Source organism: Carettochelys insculpta, chromosome 11, assembly GCF_033958435.1.
Source record: "Carettochelys insculpta isolate YL-2023 chromosome 11, ASM3395843v1, whole genome shotgun sequence".
Taxonomy (NCBI): Eukaryota; Metazoa; Chordata; order Testudines; family Carettochelyidae; genus Carettochelys; species Carettochelys insculpta.
This window is the reverse complement of record NC_134147.1, coordinates 45,023,182-45,045,941: the sequence shown is the minus strand read 5'-3', so window position 1 is coordinate 45,045,941 and position 22,760 is coordinate 45,023,182. Positions and strand designations below refer to the sequence as shown.

General features: G+C 45.6%; 1 protein-coding gene across 2 annotated transcripts in view; it reads left to right on the top strand.

The window, feature by feature from the left end:
- Positions 1–22,760, top strand: part of SYNPR (synaptoporin) — a 179,893-nt gene that overhangs the window by 137,083 nt on the left and 20,050 nt on the right. For both annotated transcript variants that reach the window (XM_075005306.1, XM_075005305.1), the window contains exon 4: positions 19,915–20,113. In XM_075005306.1, coding sequence (XP_074861407.1) covers positions 19,915–20,113 — 199 coding nt within the window. The remainder of the gene's footprint in view (positions 1–19,914; positions 20,114–22,760) is intronic.

Genomic DNA, 22,760 nt, shown 5'->3' with positions numbered 1-22,760 from the left:
GTGGGAAGCCGGACAACCCAACACAATTTGATTTTATTTTATATAGTGTCTTTCATTCAAAGAATGCCCTGTGGAAAGTAAGTGTGAAGCCGTATGGGTGCTTGGTATAAATTACCTACTGGGCTCCATACTCAGGTCTGGCCCAGGTCTGCTTAGCAGGTTCCCAGAGCACACGTGCAAATCTGGCTGTGTGCCACCTTCTCACCCTACTGCTTCTAGGACTGGCAGGGATTTGGTGTCCAGTGTACATGAGAGCAGCCGTAGGGTTACACAACATTTTGCAGAGGGTCTGGGAGAACTTGGAGGTAACAGAGAATCTGCTTTGCTCCACCCAGCCCATTGCACACTGGGGAATCCTAAGCTGCCCAGTTAAGTCACTTTCCCCTTGCTGACAAGGGGCAGCTCTGCCTCTAAAGCATTTAGCTGAAGGTGTCTCTGAGATGAAGCTGGAAGTTTGCGTAGCCAAGGCGAGCCAAATGTGGAAAATTATCGAAGAGGTTAAAGTATATCCCTACATAGGGTTGAGCCTCGCCATTATTAAAATGGTGGTTAGGGCTGAAGATGGAAATAAGTTGACCCAGATGAAAAGGCTGAGGAGCCGTGTTGCTGCACTGACTGTGACTCCAGAGAGGAGCGGTGTGTTGTGGTGACTGGAGATCAGAAAGGAGTGTTTCTCAGCCACTTTGCAGAGGAGCGTAGATTTGGGAATTGTGTTTGGGGGCAGGGAGAGAGAACAGGATGGATAGTGGCACAGAGCAGTATCAGAGTAGCCATAATGGTAAAGTAATGGATAGAGGTGAGGGAGATGACAAGTAATAAATAGAGATGGATGAAAATGTTTGGCAAATAGTAAATTCATCATAAAATGCACTGGGTGCAGGGATGCACACTGAAACTGGCTGTGAGTTTGGGCTGAAATCGGCGAATAATTTCATCCAGAGAAAAGAATTTGGACATGTCTAGACATTTTGTTATGGTATTTTGAAAACAAACTCTTCCAATGTTTCACTTTAAATCTACTTTTTTTTTAATTTTCAAAAGAAAATGCTGTGGGTTTTCTTTTCTCGCAGAAAATATAATGGTTTACTCAGGTATATTATTAAGCAAAAGAGGAAGCTAATTATTATATGACTAAATCCTACCAGCAGAAAGCAAGCAGGAGAATGGTGAAAGAAGATGTGGAATGAAGTTAATATTTCCCCTACAACTCTATAAAATAGATCTGCCATTTATTAGTGAAATGATTTAATTGCATGACCTGTAAGGGATTAGATTTAGCCACTGTGCTGTGATTTAATAAAACACATTTCTGTTCAAGAGATTTCCATCTCTGCTTATAAAATATATTTTTCTGACTGCTAGCAAACTCAAAGGCTGCAGTAAATCTGCCTTCTTTGGACATTACTCCGGGAAAAGTCTACACCAAAAAATTAAAAATTCTGCACATGGTACTTTTAAAATTCTGCAAGAATTAGCATACTTTATTTCTTAAAATAATGCAGTGCAATCATGCTAGTTTCAATTGAATAGTAACAGAGAGTAAGCCGTGCTAGTCTATACACCATCAAAACAAAAATTTTTGCTAGTTTCAATTGTTTTGGTAATTCCACTTAAACTACAGTACAATGGATGGAGAATGGGACTGAGGAGCACTGAAAGAAATCTCCAAATCTCTTATATCTAATAGTACTGTAGCTAGTATTGACGCTTTACTTCTAGTTATTAGTCAACAAGTCTCTGCAGCCTTGTGTTCAGGGTTCCATTGTAGGCAGCTGATGAGTCTTTAAATCACAATGGGATCTCTCTCCACAATGGGTGGTAGGAACTTCACTGGATGAAGCTCTCTGGTCTGTAGAATGCAGAAGATGTGACTGGATGTCCGTAATGGTTCCTTCTCACCTTAAACTCTATCGATCTGCAAATGTCTCCTTTAAACTGGCTTGCCGAGTTGTGACCTCCTTACCTGTCATCACTGAACTGCTCCCATAAACATGATGGGATTAATATCCAGCCCCTTCAGGTTCTGTGTTCAATAATAGATCAGTAAAGTTGGACACATTGAGCTCTCTCGTGTAATTTATATACCATTAGGATGGGTACTTAGGAATAGGTCACTGCTTTTATTATCTTCATCCACAAAGCAATTCCGTATTCTGCTCTCAGCAATGCCTTTTATGCCTAATGTTGGCCTCTGTGGATAGAGTTGCCTAATGAGACCTTTTTTTCAAATAACCATAGTACATACTAGAAGTGAAGTTAGCAAAGACCATAATGTTGCATCCCGCTGTGCCAGGGTCAGAAAGAGAACCCTCCTGGGTTCATGCTGCTCTTAATGTGACACTTCAACAGTTCCCGTTTCGTTTTAATGTGGCCTAATAATACAAAGCCAGCTTGAGTCTTTGGGATCTTGGTTTTCCACAGAAAGATGTAAGTATTTACCCTTCATTTCATTTAGCTCCAATTCATATCCTTTGGTTTAATAGAGTATTATTGGAAAGACGGAAAGTTTTAATTTTTAATAGGACATTTAAATGTGGTAATATGTTTTCCCATGTGTGGTTGCAGCCAAACTATAACAACTTAAGGGTCAGACTCACAACTTGTGTTAAACAGCATTGCTCTTGTGAAGTTAACTTCAGTGATGCTATGGAGATTTCCACCAGCTAAAATTCTGGCCCTGTGTTTCTTATCTGGGGAATCTGCTCGCTGCGCAGTTGCCGGGTCATTGAATGCCTCAGTGTGTGGAAACCGCTATTTTCTGTCAAGGCTGTAGAATGCATCTCCGAGACCAGGGGAAAAGGAGCGTCATTAAACCTTGATGGCTCAGGTGGAAACACCTCAGAACAATGGATGGCTGAAGTCAACAGAAACCCCTCCATCCAAGTTAGCTGGAAGAGGGAAGGAGTTTAGAGCAGAGAGGTTCTGAGGGACTTGAGTTCCTTGGTAAATTGGAGCCTTAGTAAAGGGCTGTCTGTGCTTTACAGATCTCAGGTCTCTAAGGCTCATAAGTAACTGTCTTTGCTACTAGATACTGACAAATAACAAAGTTGGAAGAGCACCAGGCCCTATCTCGGTTAAGGATAACATTTGATTTACATACATACTCAGGAGAGTACATTGACACATAATTGGTTCCAGTGGGAATGGGGAGGAAAGTGGTAGCAACATTCTACAGGCAGTCTGGTTGGTTACAGAAGAAGGAACAATGGGATTCCTAGACTGGCATTACCATGTAGGTTTCCTGTTGTGGCATCTGCAGCAATTGAATTTTTGGTGAATTGGGACACTGTTGTTCCACGCTGGCTTCTTTCTGTTAATAGTCTCTGTGAATTTGAATTTCTGAATCTGAATTTTAGTTTGCTAGGATGATTGTCTGCTTGAATTTGAATTCCAGTTACTGAGGCAGTTTGTGTGTGTGTGTGCGCCTCCCCCTGTGACTCACCAGGGGTAGGAGGGACCAAAGGAAAGAAGGCTTCAAAAGCCAGAGCCTAGCGACCAGCAGGAGTATGACCAGCTGGGAGCTGCAGACAGGGGGCTGCTAACAGGGGAGTTTGCGTGGGAGTCAGATTTGTGGGGAGCCCAATATTATTATTTGATGTCTTTTTATAGTTTTGTTTCTCTTGTGCCCTTCAAATCAGCTGATATCTTCTGAGCGAATTCTCTGAATGAAGGGAAGAAATACGGACAGTGACAAGTCTACTGACAAGTCAGCTGTTGTGACCTGCACTGCATGTGCTATGTTTGTTTTCCTTCCAGAACATAGAAGCAAGCTGGTCTCTATCTTGGAAGAAAAGGTTAGAGGAATTGATGCTCAAATATCAACCCTTTGGTCCATGAGAGAAGGTGAAGACTTCCTCAGTAGACGGCATCATTTAGTACTGCAGGCAAAGCAGACTAGGCAACCGATGAGGGCAGTAGAAACCAAGGGAGAAAACTGGAAATATATAACCTCCAGGAGATGAAACCCAATTCAGTTATCTCCAGTTCCTGCAGAGGTAGGAAACCACTTTCAAGCTCTTTGCGTGGGTGATAAAATGGAGAATGCTGTGGCAGAGACCTCTCAGAGAAGGGATCAGAAGAAGACCCCACTGGCTGGAAGGCCTGGGATGAGTAGTCGTAGGGATGGCAGTTCTATGACCACCACCTCCAAGAGAAGACGACGGGTGGTGGTGGTCGGGGACTCCCTCCTAAAAGGGACTGAGTCATTCATCTGCTGTCCAGACCTGGAATCTCAGGAAATTTGCTGCTTACCAGGAGCTAGAATCCAGGATGTGACAGACTTCCATAAATCATCAAACCTGTGGATTATTACCCCTTCCGGTTTTTCCATGTAGGAACCAATGACACAGCAAAGAATGATCACTGCAGATTTATGTAATTCTGGAAAGGAAGATCAAAGAATATGGAGCGCAAGTGGTGTTCTCATCCATCCTCCCTGTTCAAGGAGAGGGTCCAGGAAGAGATTGTCAAATCATGGAAGTAAATGCATGGTTGTGCAGGTGGTGTCACAAAGAGGAATTTATTTTCTTTGACCATAGGATTCTGTTTCAAGAGCAAGGATTGCTAGGAAGTGACAGGATCCACCTAAGAAAGAGAGGAAAGAGTATCTTTGCAGGCAGGCTTGCAAACCTAGTGAGGAGGGCTTTTAAACTAGGTTCATCGGGGGATGGTGGCCCAAGCCCTGAGGTGAGTGGGGAAGGAAGAAGGTACAACAAAGGAGGACCACTCATTTGAAAGGAGAAAGTAGACCAATCAGCTTATTATCTAAGGTGTTTATACACAAATGCAAGAAGCTTGGGAAACAAACAGGAGGAATTAGAGGCCCTGGCATAGTCAAGGAAGCATGAAGTGATTGGGGTAACGGAGACTTGATGGGATGACTCTCATAAATTGAGTACTCTCATGGAAGGGCATAAACTGTTCAGGAAGGACGGGCAGGGGAGCAAAGGAGTAGGAATTGCGATTTATGTGAGAGAGCAATATGATTGTTCAGAGCTCCAGTTTATGGAGGGAGAACAAAAAGTTGAGTGTCTTTGGGTTAAGCTTAGAAGCAGAAGCAACGGAGGTGACGTAGTGTTTGGTGTCTGCTATAGGCCACCAGATTAGGTAGATGAGGTAGACAAGAATTTCTTCAGCCAACTAAGAGAAGCTTCCAAATCACGGGTGCTGGTTCTCATGGGAGATTTTAATCACCCAGACATTTGTTGTAGCAGCACACAAACATTCCAGAAATTTTTTGGAGAATGTTGGGGATAACTTGCTGGTACAAGTGCTGAAGGAACCAACCAGGGGCCATGCACAGCTTGACCTGATGCTCATAAACAGGGAAGAAATAGTAGGAGAACTAGACGTGGGTGGCAGCCTGGGCTGCAGTGATCAAGAGATGGTACATTTCAGGATTCTGACAAAAGGAAGAAAGGTGAGCAGTAAAATACTGACCCTTGATTTCAGAAGAGCAGACTTTGACTCCCTAGGATCTGCTGGGAAGCTAATATGAAGGGGAAATGAGTTCAGGAGAACTGGCAGTATTTGAAAGAGGTCTGATTCAAGGCACAGGAACAAACCATCTCGATGCGCAGTGAGAAAAGCAAATACAGTAAGCAACCAGCTTGGCTTACAAGGGAAATCCTTGGTGAGGTTAAACTCAAAAAGGATGCATATAAGAAGTGGAAACTTGGACAGATGAGTAAGGAGGAGTATAAATATATGGCTGGAGAATACCGGGGGGAGCTGTAATCAGGAAAATGAAAGCACAATTGGAACTGCAGCTAGCAAGGAATGTGAAGGGCAACAAGAAGGGCCTCTACAGGTATGTTAACAATAAGAGGGTTATCAGGGAGGGTGTGGGGCCATCACTAGATACGGGAGGTAACCTGGTGACAGATGATGTAGGAAAGGCTGAAGTACTCAATGCTTTTTTTTTTTTTGGCCTCGGTCTTCATGGACAAGGTTGGCTCCCTGACTATGACACTAGGCAATGCAATATGGGAAGGAGGTGGGCAGCCCTCGGTGGGGAAAGAACAGGTTAAGAGTTATTTAGAAAAGCTAGATGCACACAAATCCATGGGTCCGGATTTAATGCATCCAAGAATGCTGAGGGAATTGGCAGATATCATTGCAGGGCCCTTGACTATTATCTTAGAAAACTCGTGGAGATGGGGAGGGGTCCCGGATGATTGGAAAAAGGCAAATGTAGTGTCCATCTTTAAAAAAGGAAAGAAGGACAATCCAGAGAACTATAGACCGCTCAACTTCACCTCAGTCCTTGGAAAAATCATGGAGGGAAATCCTCAAGGAATCCACTTGTGGAGCACTTGGAAGAGGGGAGAGTGATCAAGAGTAGTCAACATTGATTCAGCAAGGGCAAGTCATGCCTGAACAATCTGATTCGCTTCTATGATGAGGTAACTGGCTCTGTGGACATGGGGAAGTCCATGGATGTGATATACCTTGACTTTAGCAAAGCTTTTGATATAGTCTCCCACAACATTCTTGCCCATTAGCTTTGGAAGTATGGATTGGATACATGGACTGCAAGATGGATATAAAACTGGCTTGACAGATGGGCCCAATGGGTAGTGGTCAATGGCTCAGTGTCTGGTTGGCAGTTGGTTTCAAGTGGAGTGCCCCAAGGATCAGTTCTAGGGCTAGTGCTGGTCAACATCTATATTAATGACCTGGATGAGGGGATGGATTGAACCCTCAGCAAATTTACAGATCATGCTTAACTAGGGGGTCAGGTAGATACATTGGAGGGTAGGGGTAGGGTCCAGAGTGACCTATACAAATTGGAGGATTGGGCCAAAATAAATTTGATGAGGTTCAACAAGAACAAATGCAGAGTCCTGCACTTGGGATGGAAGAATCCCAAGCACTGTTACAGGCTGGATACCAACTGGATAAGCAGAAAAGGACCTGGGGATTACAGTAGATGAGAGGCTGGATAAAAGTTCACAGTGTGCCCTTGGGCTAATGCCATATTGAGGTGAATTAGGAGAAGCATTTCCAGCAGATCTAGAGAAGTTGTTATTCCCCTCTACTCAGCTCTGGTGAGGCCTCATCTGGAGTATTGCATCCAGTTCTGGGTGCCACACTATAGAAAGGATGTGGACACATTGGAGACGTTTCAGCAGAGGGCAAAAATGAGTAGGTGTCAGGATCACATGACCTATGAGGAGAGTCTGAAAGACTTGGTCTTATTTGGTTTGCAGGAGAGAAAAATGAGAGGTGATTTGATAGCAGTCTTCAACTTTCTGAAAGGGGGGTCTAAAGAGGACAGAGAGAGACTGTTCTCAGTGATGACAGAACAAGGAGCCATGGTCTGAAGTTACAGAGGAAGAGGTGTAGGTTGGATATTAGGTGAAACTATTTCACCACGAGGAATGCGTTACCAAGAGAAGTGATGGAATCTCCCTCCCTAGAGGTTAAGTCCTGGCTTGACATAGTCATGGCTGGGATGATTTAAATGGGGTTGATCCTGCTCTAGGCATGGGGCTGGACTAGATATCCTAATGATATCCCTAATGATCAGCCCTAAAATTCTATGATTCTATAAATGTATGTTTTTATGCTGTTTTATGTGTTTTTGGGGACAGAGGAATATTCACTAATGCTTTGCATGTAGTTGATTTTTAAAGCATAATTAATCCTTGGAATTATTAGGTATTCAGCTTTCTATTTTAATAAATATTCATGTAGGGCCTCTGTAGCATTTTACAAGTCATGTTTTATCTATGATCAGCACAAGCAAGACTTTTTTTCAAGTTACTTCTCTTGAAGATATTTGTACACCTTGTAATGCTACTCTTTTCTAGAGTATTTTTGAGCATTTGAAGCCTGGACTTCAATGCTGGAACACAGACACCCAATGCAAATGCAATCCAGAGATACTGAAACCATTGAGAAGAGAAAATGAAATCTGCTGTATAGCTTTAGCTAAGAGGCAGATGGTTTTCAGCTCATGTGGTAGAGACTCATGGCTTTAGCCCATAAGGTCCCAGGTTCAGTCCCACCTGCCTGTGACCCTGGCCCATTGGCTTTATACAAAAACTGTTCTTACCTCTTTTACTTTAGTGGCTACATGACTGACTCCCCATTCAGATTATGTAGTGTCAATGTAACGAGTAATTGAATAAATTCTCCCCTTTTCCATCTTTCTTCAGAATATGTGCTTCCCTAAAATACCATTTCAACATATGGAAGGATCTTTGGTCCCATCTGTGAACTTTTCACAAGATTTTTTTAGTCTGTTCAGTTGTTATCCATAGCTCAATCTCGAATTTATTTGTGATGTTTCTATCCACTGTAAATATATTAATGGGAGTGTATGTATGTTCTTTGCTTATTTGGCCACAGTCTGTATGGAATCTATTACTGCTCATAGAGTCCTGAGTAACTGTTGTGGCACTTCTGGTCCTTAAATGTATTATTTGTGCCTTTGGTTTCATTTTAAGTGCCTAAGTATCTTTGAGGAGCTGAGCTTCAGTGCCTGCTTCCACCAGTGGTTGACTTCAGCTACCCCTATTGGAGGTAGACTGCAGTTTATCCATGTGCTACCTGTAGACAAAACAAAAGACCAAACAGTCTGCAGATCTATGGTCCTGTCTTCAGCATTGACAGCAGTGCTTTTTTTGTGCCAGTACCAAGTACCAGCACCTTGGCAGCCCCAGCCATAAGATTGGCTGGGGCCAGAGGGTGGGGAGCTGGCTGAGTACCAACTCTTTTTTTTAAAAAAACAAAAAAGGCACTAGCTGACCGTATTCTTCTTCCTCCTGCCCAACTCTTGCCTAACAAGAAATATGAAAATTTGCATTGAACAAAATTAACTTATATTGGGATTTTTGTAACCCTGAGTGAGGGCCTAAAACTAATTGCTTAAAATTCTAAGGAGCATAAGTTTGTTATTAATTGCATTTAAGATAAAATATTTCAGGAAAGAATATTACTTTTTGTTTTAAGTAATCTCATACTTATCTCAGCTGCTCTCAGTGCTATGATTTCTGTTTTCTAAACCTAGGCCAGATTCCCAGTGAATACCTTTCTCCCGTAGGTTCTGGCAAAGCATTTTGGGTGGAAATGTGACTTTGGTTGAACACCAGGCAAACCCCAGTGGTTAGGAGTGAGTTTCACTTCAAGGTTTATGTGTGAGTGTGTTTCATTCGAATCTGAAATAAAGTGAGCCACAGGTGCCACGAAGCTTTATGAATGAAAGCAGCACCACTAAAAGTGTTGGCTGGACTTGCTGCAAACAAGAAGTGTGATTTATTGCACAAGATGTTCACACACACCCTGCAAGAAACAGAATGTTAGACTCAGCTGCTTTTCTGAGGACTTCATTTGTTATAGTCGTCGTAATCTGCAGTGTCCTTTTCAAAGCCTGGTAATTTATTTTCCCGGTCATTGTAGCATTTGCTGTTTGACAAATGTTTTTCACTTGGTTGGGGTTCTTGGTGGTATTGGAACTCTGTCTACTTCCTACTTCTCTTGTCAAGACAGAAGGAAAGCCGGTCTTCTACGAAAGCACTGGACTGGGGTTTGGGAGACCTGAGTTAAAATCTTGGCTCTGCTACAGTCTTCCTGGGTCACCACTTGAGTCAGATTTTTGAAGGTGTTGTTACACTGAGCCATGTCTACACTAGAAGCATCTGTCAACAGAAGTTACTGTCAACAGAGAAATCCTCCTCACTGCAGCACTCCAGGAGAAAGTGTGATAGATTAGCTCTCCATCTCCCACCTAGCCCTATTTTTTCTATTTATAAGTTTTCATGCAACTCTTCTCTTGAAACCACCAACTCCTGTGATGGAGGCTCCAATGACTGATGCCTGCTATTGCTTCTGCTTGTAACGTGTCATGACACTGTTTTATTTTAAAATAAATGACCTGGTAAAACATAAAGGGCATCAGAATCTTCAGCACAGAAACTGTAGGAAAGGTATTTTGTATACTCTCCAATAGTTTTCCATTTAGCGTCAGTCCATGACCCTTATTCATTAATTAATCTGCCACCTTCTGCTTCACCAGCCAGGGGAGGCTCAGCTGGCCCAGCCCCCAGCTGCATAGCTGGAAACTTCAGTTCTCATTTACCCAGGGTGAGGGTGACTGTTTTGCAGGATGCTGTTTGGATCCTGCAGGAAATGCAAAGTGAGCTTCAGATTGTTGTGCCAATGGCTGGGTGCTTAGAGGAGGCAGCTGTCACTGTAGGGGGCAAACATGGCTCCATGGCACAGTGACTGGCTGTTTAATCACTGGATGGGTAAATGCACAGTAAATAAGGGCTCTCCCCTAAGTCGGACTCCTCTTGAGTCAGGCGCTGGGAAGTACAAAATGCAAGCATTCAGTTAGGGCATGCTAAGGTGCTTTAATTTTTTTAGCATGTTAAGTCCATCCTGCATTGATTGCAGGTGTTAAGCGAGTTAATTGACATCCCTAGCAAAGAGTTAGGTCTCCGAATAGTGCTGTGAGGGGTAATCTCATCCTATCAAATTGGAGTAAAGTAGGCAATGATGGGGGAGAGAAACATTCCAACGAATTTTAGTAATTGTCTTCTGCTGTTTTTCCCCAGAGAAGACATACAGAAGAACAGGGTTGGGGGTAACAGCCTACAGTAGTTTCATGGCTTAGCAGATCTGGAGCAACGTTTTCGTCCTTTCCAGGAACCTCTCCAGGGGTATATTTGTGAGAAAGGAGATGATATGAGTATTGGAGAAGGATGTGGAAAATGATGTATTCTCTCAAATCACCTGTAAGACACTTTTCATCTTTCTGCTTACCTCCATTGTACCATCACAGACTCCTCTGCTCCATCTCACAGTGGTAAGATTTGACCCCAGAAGGGCAAGGAGAACATCAGCCCTGAAAGCCTTTGAAAAGATCAAATGCAGTATTAAGATATCATCTTTCTTTGAAAATTGATCCTAGAGGACAGCTTCTTGATTCTGAGAAGTGGTGTGAGGTGAAGTTACTGGATAAAGGTTATGATTCGTCAGAAGTGAACAGAGAATGATAGGGATAATGGAATAGTCCACATTTTGTAATAAAGTTCAATTTACAAGTACCTCTTATTTCAGAGAACCTTCTGGAAGCTCTTGTTATTGCTTCAGTTCGGCAATCAAAGATTTCCCTGTTGTAAGGAATCAGTCTTCAAAGAATAAACTTTAGAACAGGGGTGAGGCGTCTGCTCAAGATTCAGGTCATAGCAAATGAAAGCGCTAAGCTTTACTGCTGTTCAGCTGTTGCTTTTCTGCAAAAGAGCAAACTCAAGCCTAATATGGCTAATTGCAGGGACCAAGAGGGTTCAGAAAAGCTCCAGAAAATAATCACAATAAATACAGCACGGACAAATAAGGCACACAGCTGATGGACGTGACTTCTTACCAATGGCTTCTGGTCTGGCTGGATGGCTCCATCTGCCTTTGATTGCTATAATGAGACCTGCTTCTTGGCTCTCTGGTATTGGAAGGCCTTTTTGATATCAAGGATTGAATTACTAAATACGCAGAGAAGCCCACTACTGAAAGAACATACTTTCCTGCTGGCTTAAGAATGACTCTTCTTTGCTTTCACTTTGGAGACACATGAAGTGGGAAATGTTGATGCTTCTGAAGTTATTGGCTCTGGAACATAGTAAGTTCTGGGGGATTTCAGAAGAGTGGAGACCACTCCTTCCTGGAGAGATCTGCCCTTTTCACGGAGGAGCTGGCAGCACTTTTGAAGTATTTTTTGTTCATCAAAGAAGTAGATGTAAGAAGTAGTAGTCAGTGAGAGAAAGGACTAAGAGATGGAAAGCCAGCATATTCCCACATCTGTAAATGTTCTTCAAGCGGAGTTTATGAAAGATTTCCTATTCTGCACATTTGTAAGATACACGACTCTTCTATAAGCCCAATTTCCTGAAGAAGGAATGGCTAACGTCCACTGTCTGCAGAACAAATCGGCATGCTTAGGAGGAAGTGATGGGAGCTTAATTATTTCCAAATATATCTAAAATAAAATTTTTAACTTTGGTACTTAGAAAAAAATAGACCCTTAATTTTTTTCCCCTCTCTTATCTCACCAGGGAATGGGACTAGCTGTATGGATTTTATTCATTTCAGGAGATAACTTCTGTATTTCAGAACAGGGCTCCCCCTTTTTAGAGATTACCAGCCTAAAGGAAGCATTTCGCTACATGTTCCTACAAGACTAGTTTCCAGAGCTCTTTATCTGTTTCTGGTTGTTGTTCTGGTCCAATTGCTGTCAATTCTTTCTTTTGTTTAAAATGGCCATGCCAATTGACAATTCGTAGAAACAAAAAAAAAAAAAAAGAAGGAAAATAAAACACAGCTGCAAGGCAGGAAATGTAGGAGTGCTTTTCCATGGGGATTTTTGGACCAGAATGAGAAGAGTTGGCAGGTATTTGGTGGAGTGGTCTACCCCTTAAGAGCAGTACCTCCTACTGGCTGTTCAAGGGCTTGGGTGGTATGATACACACAGGCAGTGGACATATGGGGACAGGATAAAGGGGTCCTGAGAACACTTAGTATTCAGAAGGAATGGTCAGGGTCTGGACCCCAGAGCCTTGCAGTGGAGTGTTTCAAGGCTCTCGTCTCACCTAGCCAATAAGGAACAAGCTGGTAAGAGGATCCATAAAAAAAGCTGCCTCCTCCTTTTTTAGCAGGGCGGATGCCTCCAGACACTGCAGGCGGTAAGGAGGCTCCTGCAGCAGGGAGTTAGCAGGGAGCAGACGCCAGCAATGGGAGGCTGCCAGCCTGAGCAGAGGGAGGTAACTTACCTCCGAGCTCCAGGAGGGGAGCTTGGCGTTCTGCCATGAGGAGAGACTTAAATGCAAAGAGAAGGGACTAGGAATGCAGAACCCATTTAAACAATAGGAAAAAAGGGACTTTTTATGCTATTGGCAAGCTAGATATGATAGCTGTTTTGTCATCACATTTCTCATGACAACTTAGTTTGCTGAGCTGTAGTGGAAAAAGAGTATAAAACTTAGGGTCTGATCTTACACCAGGCTTACTCCAGAGTACCTGTTTTGCCTTCAGTGGGCCCATTACAAATTTACACACATGTAAGAGGAATCACAATGAGAAACCTTGGCTTATAAGGGCTCCCAGTGCTAGCAGGGGTCAAAGGAGACCAGGAACTTGATGTTCTTAAGGGCGCTACACTGTTATAACAGCACCCCATAAAATTAAGCTCTCTCTGCAGGATGTAAAGTCAGATTATTGCTCATCATTATTAATGTTTGTTTCCATGGTGTCCCGTGTGGTCTCCGCTCGCCACGTGCAGTGAACAGGACACCATGTTGTGGCCGATAAGGCTGTTTCTCTGAGGCTTCCTCTGCTTTTTAATATTCTGGAGAGTAGCAGAGTCTCTCAAACCTGAGTACCTTCCGTGAATATCATGGAGATGACGTTTGTATTTTCAGATCCCGAGAGAAGCACCAGCATTGGAACCTCCATCCAGTCTTATGTGTTTGCTCATGAGCAGGGGTGAAGGTAACAGATTTCTAACAGGTAGCATATTGTCAGCCTGTCTCCTCCCCTTGCGGATGGAGGGCACTGTGATAAAACAGTGCACATAAGGAATTTAAAGATTGGGTGGAGTGTGGAGGGTTCAGGGCAGGGGGTGGTGGGGCACTGTTCCTTCTAAGATAGAGTGGGTTTTGTCTTGTGCACCTGTACTGAGGTCATGTGTGCTTGTTCAGATGTGTGCCATCGTGGCACCACACCCACCAGTTACTAACAGAGGCATGTTTAAAGCAGGTGTGTGCATGCAAACACCCCCAGACAGAAGTGGGGAGCTCAGCCACACCCCCCCCCCCCAGGAAGGGGTGAGTCCCAGCTCCCCCCACCTTTAAAAGGCAGGGGGGAGCCCCAGCAACACAGACACATACCCCCAGAGGAAAGAGGGGAGCCCAGCCACGTACACAAAGGGAAGAGGGGAGCTCAGTCTGTCTCTCTCTCTCTCTCTCTCTCTCTCTCTCTCTCTCTCTCACACACACACACACACACACACACACACAGAGGAAGAGGGAAGCCCCAGCCCAGCTGTGCACACACTAGGGGAAGGAGGATCCCAGCCCCCCACCCCACACAAACACGAAAGAGGGTAGCCTAGCCACGTGCGCAAAGGGAAGAGGGGAGCTCAGTCTCTCGTGCACGCGCACAGGGAAGAGGGAAGCCCCAGCCCAGCCGTGCACACACTAGGGGAAGGAGGATCCCAGCCACACACACACACACACACACACACACACACACACACCCCAGAGGGAAGTGGGGAGCCCCAGCCAAACACACACTAGGGGAAGGAGGATCTCAGCTACACACACACACACCCCAGAGGGAAGTGGGGAGCCCCAGCCCAGCCACACACGCACACACAAGGGGAAAGAGGAGCCCAGCCACACGCACGCACACGCACACACGCACCCCTGAGGGAAGTGGAGGAGCTCCAGCCAAACACACTCACACGCTGCGCTTCTCCGCCAGCTTGGGAAAGGGCCTGAAGGCTGACTGCCCTAAGCCCTGTCCCTTTCACCATCAGCCCCACTGCTTCCAGGTGCGGAGCCAGGTCTTCTCCCACCTGCCCTCCCCCTCCCCCCCACTATAAAACCTGAAATGATGACCCCGCTGTGAAGGCCTTCACATTGCAGTGTCGGGCTGAAAGGGAGAGAACTAGCCAACAGGCGTGCACAAGAGATGCACCTCCAATTGTCACGGAGTTTAAAACAAAATAAAAGATGGGCTGTGGTGCTGAGCATTAGCAGGGTGATTAAACTGTGGAGGAGCTGTTCCGTGTGGTGTCAGCATCAACAGTCTGAAATCTGTCATTGCTTTATCATAGGAAGACGTTGAGCTTGTTTTTTTTCCTGGTTTTCTTGTTCCACACAGTCCACTACAGGGCAAAATGGTTGAAGTAGCTGGAGACTTTCCTGTCTAGGGGCTGCAGGGTAAGACACCTAGCATCAGCTGGAAAGAAAGATGGGTCCAAGCTTCAGAGCTTCATGCATGGTTGGAGCTGGACTTTCAATTCAGAACCATTAGAGGTGAAGCTGGGGTACTAAGTCCAGGTACAATCAGAACTTCACCAGCGTTTAGGGTTGTTTGGACTTGGGGTTTCAGTTCAGACTCATCCTCTGCCTAAAAAAACACTTGCTCCCATGAATTTGCAACATTGAGAAGAAGGAAATTATGGGAGGTTGCTGGGACTGTGCGGGATGTATCTTTTATCCTCATCTCTAACCTCCATTGAGAATGACACTTACCTACTCTTGGTGTTTCATTGGCCTTTGCTAGCACTGCTAGAGCAGGAAGAAGAAATAAACTACAGAAATTAAGGACCCAGAGGAGAGATTGCTGTGCCATTCTTTTTTCCTGCAGCCTCTCTTGGCCAACTCCTTTCCCCATCCAGCATTATCTTATAGGTGAGGAGCAACAATTCATATACAGTGAGTTTTCGCTGTCTGATACGTATATACCAGCAGTCAGCAAGTGTGTGTTGAAGGGACGGTGGGAGGTTACACACAAACATGTCATAGAAAAGTAGCTTGCAGCTGCTGTAACTAATGTGTGCAAGTAAAATTCATGCCAGATTGAACGTGACTTTGTGACCATGGCCCATGATATTATTAGGACAGGTGTCATTGGATGTTATCTATGCTGGTAGTGAGCTGCTCGTTCTACTTAGGAGATGAGGAGAAGAGAGTTACAAGAACAGAAATGGCACCAGAGGTTGTCAGGAAAAGCAGAAAGGGAAGGTTGAGTGGCAGAAGAAAAGAGGGAGAGGTGGGCTGGGTGGAGAGACAGGAGATCAGGTGCAACTCAGGATCAAGAGAAGGCTCAAGGCCAGGCAGAGTTTCAGCAAAAACAAAAGGGTGGGATTGAGAAAATGTCATTGTGAGTCCCTGAGAAACGTTGTTATCCCCAGGAAAGCTGACGGGTGTCCGGCAGTGGTAGGACATAAGAGAAGAGTTGGAGCTCCTAGCCTAACACAGGAAAAAGTCATTGAAAAATGGAAAAGGGGCGAGCCTTATTGAAAACCCTGATTTGATTTTTCTCCTGGGCTCTGTCACACTTAAACAAACACCCTGAACAAATCCTGCAATGGTAACAATCCTGCCTGACCACCTGTGTGCCTGGATCATCTTCCTTCTTCTAGGGCTGAGTCATGGTCTATTTTTGATCCCTGCTCAGCTGATCTGTAGATGATTTGTTTGTTTGGACTGAGGTTAGGTGGCCAGAAGTCGTACCTATTACTGCAGGCTCTTTCACGGGCTGGGAAAATCTAAACATAGATGCTCATGAGCAAAAATAACTTCAGAAATGTCTGGTGTAATCACAGTGAATCCAGTATCCCTGTAAGACAATTGGCCAGGAAGATCCAGGGCTAGAAACTTAGACCAAGCAGAGCTAGTCTATCATGGATCAGAGCAAAGGGCACAGTAAGGGTGAATGGAGGGTAGAAAAGGACATTGGTACCAGTTAGTTTTCAAAAATCTTATCAGGCTTTCAAAATTCATTTTGAGGGATTCTGGGTCGGATTATCAGACTTCAAGTGGTACAACACTCCTGGCCAGACCCCACATCCCAAGCCCGCTTCCTGGCGGGTCCCCCACACCGAACCCCTCAGTTTGGCCCCACTCCAGAGCCTAAATGGGCCCACCAAATGTCCTGTCCCAAGTCCCCTATGCTATGGGGCTGGTGTGTGTGAGGAATGACTGTTGTTGCTGTTGTTTTCTTCCCAGTTGGGAACCACATCAGTGAAGTTTTTTGGTTTTTTTCCCCCACTTGTGTGGCCCCCGACTGATTTGTCTGTGGGTCAGTGGCCCCCAACCCAATAAAGGCTCCCTACCCCGACTCAAAGCAAAGCCAGTCTTTTAGTAATTTCATTCTTCCCCAGGAGGGGACAGAACCTCCTCTCTGCCCATCTGGTAAATATATGGAGCAGACTCCTGTGAGAGTTGCCATTAAACTATCGCCACAGTTGCCTCGGAGTCATATTTGAAACATAGCAGTATGAGACGTACCGTATTTCAGACCCATAAAATCCTAGACAAGCCCTCAGTGCACTGAACTTAGATAAATAGCTGTCAGGTGCAGAGCGACCCAGGACCAACGGGTGCTGGACACTGAACTGTTTCTAAAAACAGTGGTTTCCCCCAGGAGATCAGAACTGAGATGCATGGGCAAGGAAGCTTGGAGAGCTGCTGATTATGCTGCCCCTGTTCTGTGGACGAATAAAGCACTTCCCCTCCCAGAATGTCAGATTCTGGCACTTTTAACAGAGGTAATTGACCTGAGTGTGGAATCACCTGACCTGATGGTCATGCTTAGTAACTGATCCAGAGCCCATGGGGAATGGTGCAAAGGTTCCTGTTGATTCCAATGGGCTTTGAATGAAATCCTTATCTCCTATGTGCCTTCTGGGTACGTAGAGTGTGTGTTGCTGGCTGCTGGGTGGAGATCATTTCATTGTCCATGGCCATGCCACCAGTGGAACACACTGTTATTGTGGCTATGCTTAAAATCAAAGCCTTTTGTCCCCAGGATTTGTGGAATCCTACAAACAGGCATGAGGAGATGTCTTTTTCCCTATGGGAAGGCAATAAACCCTGATGAAAACTGTTTGCATAATAACAACAAAGTTTTAAAGCCAAGTCAGAAAATGGTCTGAATAGGTTCAGTCTCTCTCTCTATGTTCAGTCTGAATCTTTGTTGACTGATGGGGAACAGAGTCTGGTACTGTACATGTCCAGAATGCTGCAAGCTAAGGGACAGGTGAATGCTTTTAGCCATACCAAGGTTATAGCAGCAGGAGCTCAGTGAAGACTGTGTCTGCAGAAGTAAATATCCTTATGCATCAGGCAGTGAGAGGGTCTGGTTCCTTCTGTGCTTTTTGTGAGGTTTTGTTTGGGTTAGAAGAGGGAAAAGCCAGGCAGTACAGGGCTGTCCGGTAATCTGCCGTGTGAGTTTTCCACTGTGCATAGGCACTGGCTTCTCATTTTGCCAGGACCTGCTCTACCCCCACCTCCACTCTAGACCCTGACCCTACCCTGCCTTCTCCACCAAGCAAGCCCCATCCCTGCTCCTCCCCTCCCTCCTGGAGCTTGATCACTATGAATCAGCTGTTCATGGCACTCCAGAAGCACTGGGAGGGAAGAGGAGGAGTGAGTCAGCATTGCCATGGGTGCATGGAGAGGCATGCGGAGAGGGAGGGGCAGAGAGCAGGAGCTTGCTCCGCATCCACTGACTTTTTCCTGTGGGTGCTGCAGCCCTGGAGCACTGTGTGTTCGGTGCAGCCCCCGTGAGGCAGAGGGGCCCCTGCACAGAGGCACCAATGACTGGATTTTCTGCTTCATCCAGTCTTCAAATACTTGGTACGTGAGACCTTGCCAGGCGGCAGCGATGGGAACTGGGCTTGAGTTACAGCGGGGCGAGGAGCTGGGCACCAGTAGACGCTTTTCAGCATTCTATGTCAGCTGTTACGTGGATGACATTGGAGTGGAATGGCAAGAGGAGATTGGTTGGTTGCCCAAACCACAGTCCCAGTCTTAATCTCTGTTCATGCCAGGGATGGAAGGAAACAGAACCCACTGCATCAAGCTCAGGGGAGTGTTGACTACAGTGTGCTTTTTCCTGGGCCTGCAGTGCAAGCGTGCTTCCATGCTGGCTGGCTTGGCATCATCAGAGGAAGTTAATGGGCTCTGGACAGAGGAAATCGCTTTCCCAGCTGCACGGGAACTGGTTCATGCCCCCTCTCACACACGCATTTTCTGTTGCAGACACATTTCAAACTCTCCTTATGGTAAAGTGCCCACTTCTCACAGAGGCATGACATAAATGTCCACCAGAACCATGCACTATGCCATTTACAAAACTGAACCCAAGGCCTTGCACACTTTTTGTATTTCATCAGGATTAGATTGCAAGAAATTTTTGTGCTGAGTTGATTGTTCTTAAGAAGACAAGAGCCGTCCTTTTTTAAAAATATTTCCTCGCCTTAATTATTGCAAAAGTTAAAAATCTGGGAGTATTTTTTCTTAGATGAACAAGAGTAAATTTTACTTTTCTCTGCATAACCTCACTGTTAACTTAGATATTTGTATAAAAATGTAGAAATATTCTTACTTGAAGCTAATACGGTAAACTGTTTCCTATTTGGCATTCTATCATCTGGAACTCTCAAATAACCGGCATTTTAACCCTAAATAAAATTTAGTTACGTTTCCCAAAAGTACAGTACAGTGAAAGTAAATACAAATAAATACAGTAACTACACTGTAAGTTTACAGTGTAAGTAAAGTACTCTGCATACATTTTTTGTTTATTTCTTCGTATTGTATATTGATTTTCTTTAGTGTTATGCATTGCTAGGTATACCTCTCTATTAGCCAGAATATTTGAATATCTGGCAACCTCCCAGTTCCAGGACTGCCGGATATGAAAGAGTTTCCTGTTTACTGTTTATGATGCATTTGATCTAAAAGCTTTTATTGGTGGGATTATGTTCCCAATCCTGCAAATACTTGCGCATATCAGTAACTATAAGAATGTGAATAGCTTCTCTGAACTCAATCAATAGGACGGCTCACATGCAAAAGTGTTTGTAGGAGTGAGTGTTCCCTGTACGCACAGCACTTGGGAAGCCATGCAGAGGAAATTCAGGTGCCACCCAGCTGATGAGTAGCATGCCCACAGAAGGCAGGACATTTCAAATGGTGGTGCACAACCACACAGCTGGGTGCGCATAACAAAATTTATTCCATTCATGGATGGAAGAAATTAGAGGGAACACTGACGGAGCCATTTATATGTCAGCATTGAAAGTGACAGCAACTCAGCTCATGCATGACCATTGGTCATGTGGTAGCTAACAAATCCCAGGGTCTTTTCAACTCATCTCTCCTGTTTTGGATTTTTTAGGTTGTACCAGGTGAATTTTGATGCTCCCACCTGCGAAGGCAAACGCCGGGAAACGCTCTCACTAATAGGGGACTTCTCGTCATCTGCGGAATTCTTCGTCACCATCGCGGTCTTTGCCTTCCTCTATTCTTTGGCAGCCACTGTTGTTTACATTTTCTTCCAGAACAAATACCGTGAAAACAACAGAGGGCCTCTAATTGTAAGTGGGCATTTTTAGTGTCCTCAAATCTGTGTCTTTTCCCTTTTGGGTTTTTGGTGCTTGGGTTTGTTGTTGTCCCGGAGATTTTGTGAGTGTCCCACTTCCTTGAGCAGCTCTGGACTCAGATACTCTGGACTCAGATACTTCCAGGCTGTAGTGTTGATTTAATCATTTAGGACCATGAGAAGAGGGATGATGGAAACCACGTCGCCCAGGTAAATATAATTTGGTCTCAGTCCTGGGAGCACTTGTGCGATATTCTGCCCATGTTGTCTTGTGTTTTCAGGATTGGGACCTGATTGGTGAGGCTACTGGTGGAATGTGGAATAGTGATGAGCCCCCCTCCCCCACCGCAGTGACATCCATCATAGCGTGCTCCCCCACTATACTGCATGAGTCCCCCTCCCCCACCTCAGTGACGTCCACCATAGCGCCCCCCATTACGCTGCGTCGAGTCCCCCCACCTTGTTAACATCCATTACAGAGCCCCCAGTGCACTGCACTGAGTCCCCCTCCCACACCTGCGTAACAGCCACATTCATGGCCTGCCATACAATTTCTGATCCCAGATGAGGCCCTCCACCCAGAACCTTTGCCCGCCCCTCGACTGGCGACGTGCCTTACTTCAGCTGCACAGTCTCTGCATTCAGTGGCTGAGAACTTAAAAACTCAACAGCCAGAGACAGCAGCTCCCAGGGATGATTCAGGTTGGTGAGTTTCTAAACCAAAGAGCTCTCCGCCAAGCCTGTAGCTCTTTCCATCACTTCATACTGGCTCCATGGACCTTCTGGGCTTCGGAGTGAGACCCAGTCCTGGACTCATAGAGTCCTTCCGCACTATGTGCCTTCACCCCAGCCCTCACAGCTTCTGCATACTGACCACAGTCTGCTTGGGCTTAGCCTCCCAAGGCATTTGAGCAGGCTGTAGCCCAAAACTGCTCTGAATTTTTCTGGCCTCTGGGATGCCACACACCAGAACAGAGAGCACAAAGTCTGTCCTTCTGCTCAATGTGACACCGATAGAAGGAGTGTCCCGACTCCAGTGCAGGTGGGAGAAATGGGGAGGGGTGGCTGACGGGAGGGCGGAGAGGACAAGAGCGACTTTATTTTTGGCACTTCCTGACGTTTGGATGCTTGGCTTGACACCCATAATGTTCTTTTATTGGAGCTTTTATTGGGTGTCATTTGGGTAGCCAACATGTGTTGAGCTGTTGGGTAACAATAATTATAAGCCTCAGTCGCATTTGACTGTGCGGGTGAACTTTGTTTTATTTCCAAATCCTAAATAACCAACACATTCTAAAAGTAAGTGCGGGTCTGTCTCAAGGAACAGAGAAGTAGAGGACAAATGTTAATGGAAAGTTACTTAAATGACCGAGTAGCGTGCAACAGCCAGAAATAGTTCTAAAGGGCTTAGTTATACAGGTGACCTGGACTCTGATGGGCATAGAGTCTCACGCTGAGATTTTTTTTAAACCGCATTTTCTGAGACATCTATAGACAGGGTTCTAATCTGTCCCTGATGGCCGTGTTTCCAAGCACTTTAGAGCTGAGTGATTTCGTTATCTCCACGGGAGGCATTCCTGACTGCCAGTGACCTGAAATCCGAACAGGCTCACCAACTGAGGGGGCAATTGCCCCAGAGCCGAGCAGTCTAAAGGGTCCCACGGCCGCTGGTGGTTGCTGCCGCTACTGGGGTGACAACAGTGACTGGAGCCCCATCCCTTAAGATCACCAGAGACCTAGGCAGCACACTCTGGGTGGCACTAAGGCTGGTGCGGGGCAGTGCAGCATAGTCCAGGCGATGTTGAGAATGGGTTTCTCTGGCCCCACCCCTTCCACCAAGGCCATGCTCTTCCAGGGGTGTGGAGCCACCTCCCCACCCCAAACTTGTCCAGGGCCCAGCAATTCTGTCAGCGCCCTGGATCAGAATCAGACCTTAGTGCACTGAGCCTAGGTGCATTCCAGCCTCATCGGTTTCAATAACATAGTAAACCCTCCATTTTACAGATTCCAGTTTAGAGGACTTTGGGAACTATAGCCATCCGCCAGTTCCCAAAGTCTGCTCAACTGAGGCCTGTAAAATCCTAAATATCCCCTCAGCCCCCAAAAAGGTATGTTAGGGGACTTACTGCCACAGCTTGGAGGAGCTGCCGCCACCATGCACTCCTCCAACCAGGAGTGGGGCGTGTACATGGGCAGACAGCCCATGCGTACATGCCCCACCCCTGGCAGGAGTTGCACGTGGCAGCTCTGAGGGCAGTGGTGGCTTCTCCAGGCCTCAGTGGGGCTCTTGCTGCCATGCACAGTGGGGCCTTGGCCATGGCGGGGCTTTTGCTGGTGCGTGGCAGGTCCCCCAGCCACAGCAGTAGGCTCCAGCAGCTCTTCCAGTGGTAGCAATTCCAGCAGCGGCGAATAGCAAGATTTTTTGGGGTGGGGAGAGTGGAACTGGGGGAGCCTGGCAGGAGTGGGTGGGAAATAAACCCTCCAATTTAAGAGGTGTCCCTCCCCCCATTAGTCTGTTAAATTGAGGGTTTATTGTATACTGAAAAGTTCTATAAAGTAGTCATTGGCAAGTGGATAATGGCCAATCGAAGTGAGCCGTACAAAGGTTTTGGAATACAGGGTAGGCAATGGGTTATTTCTGT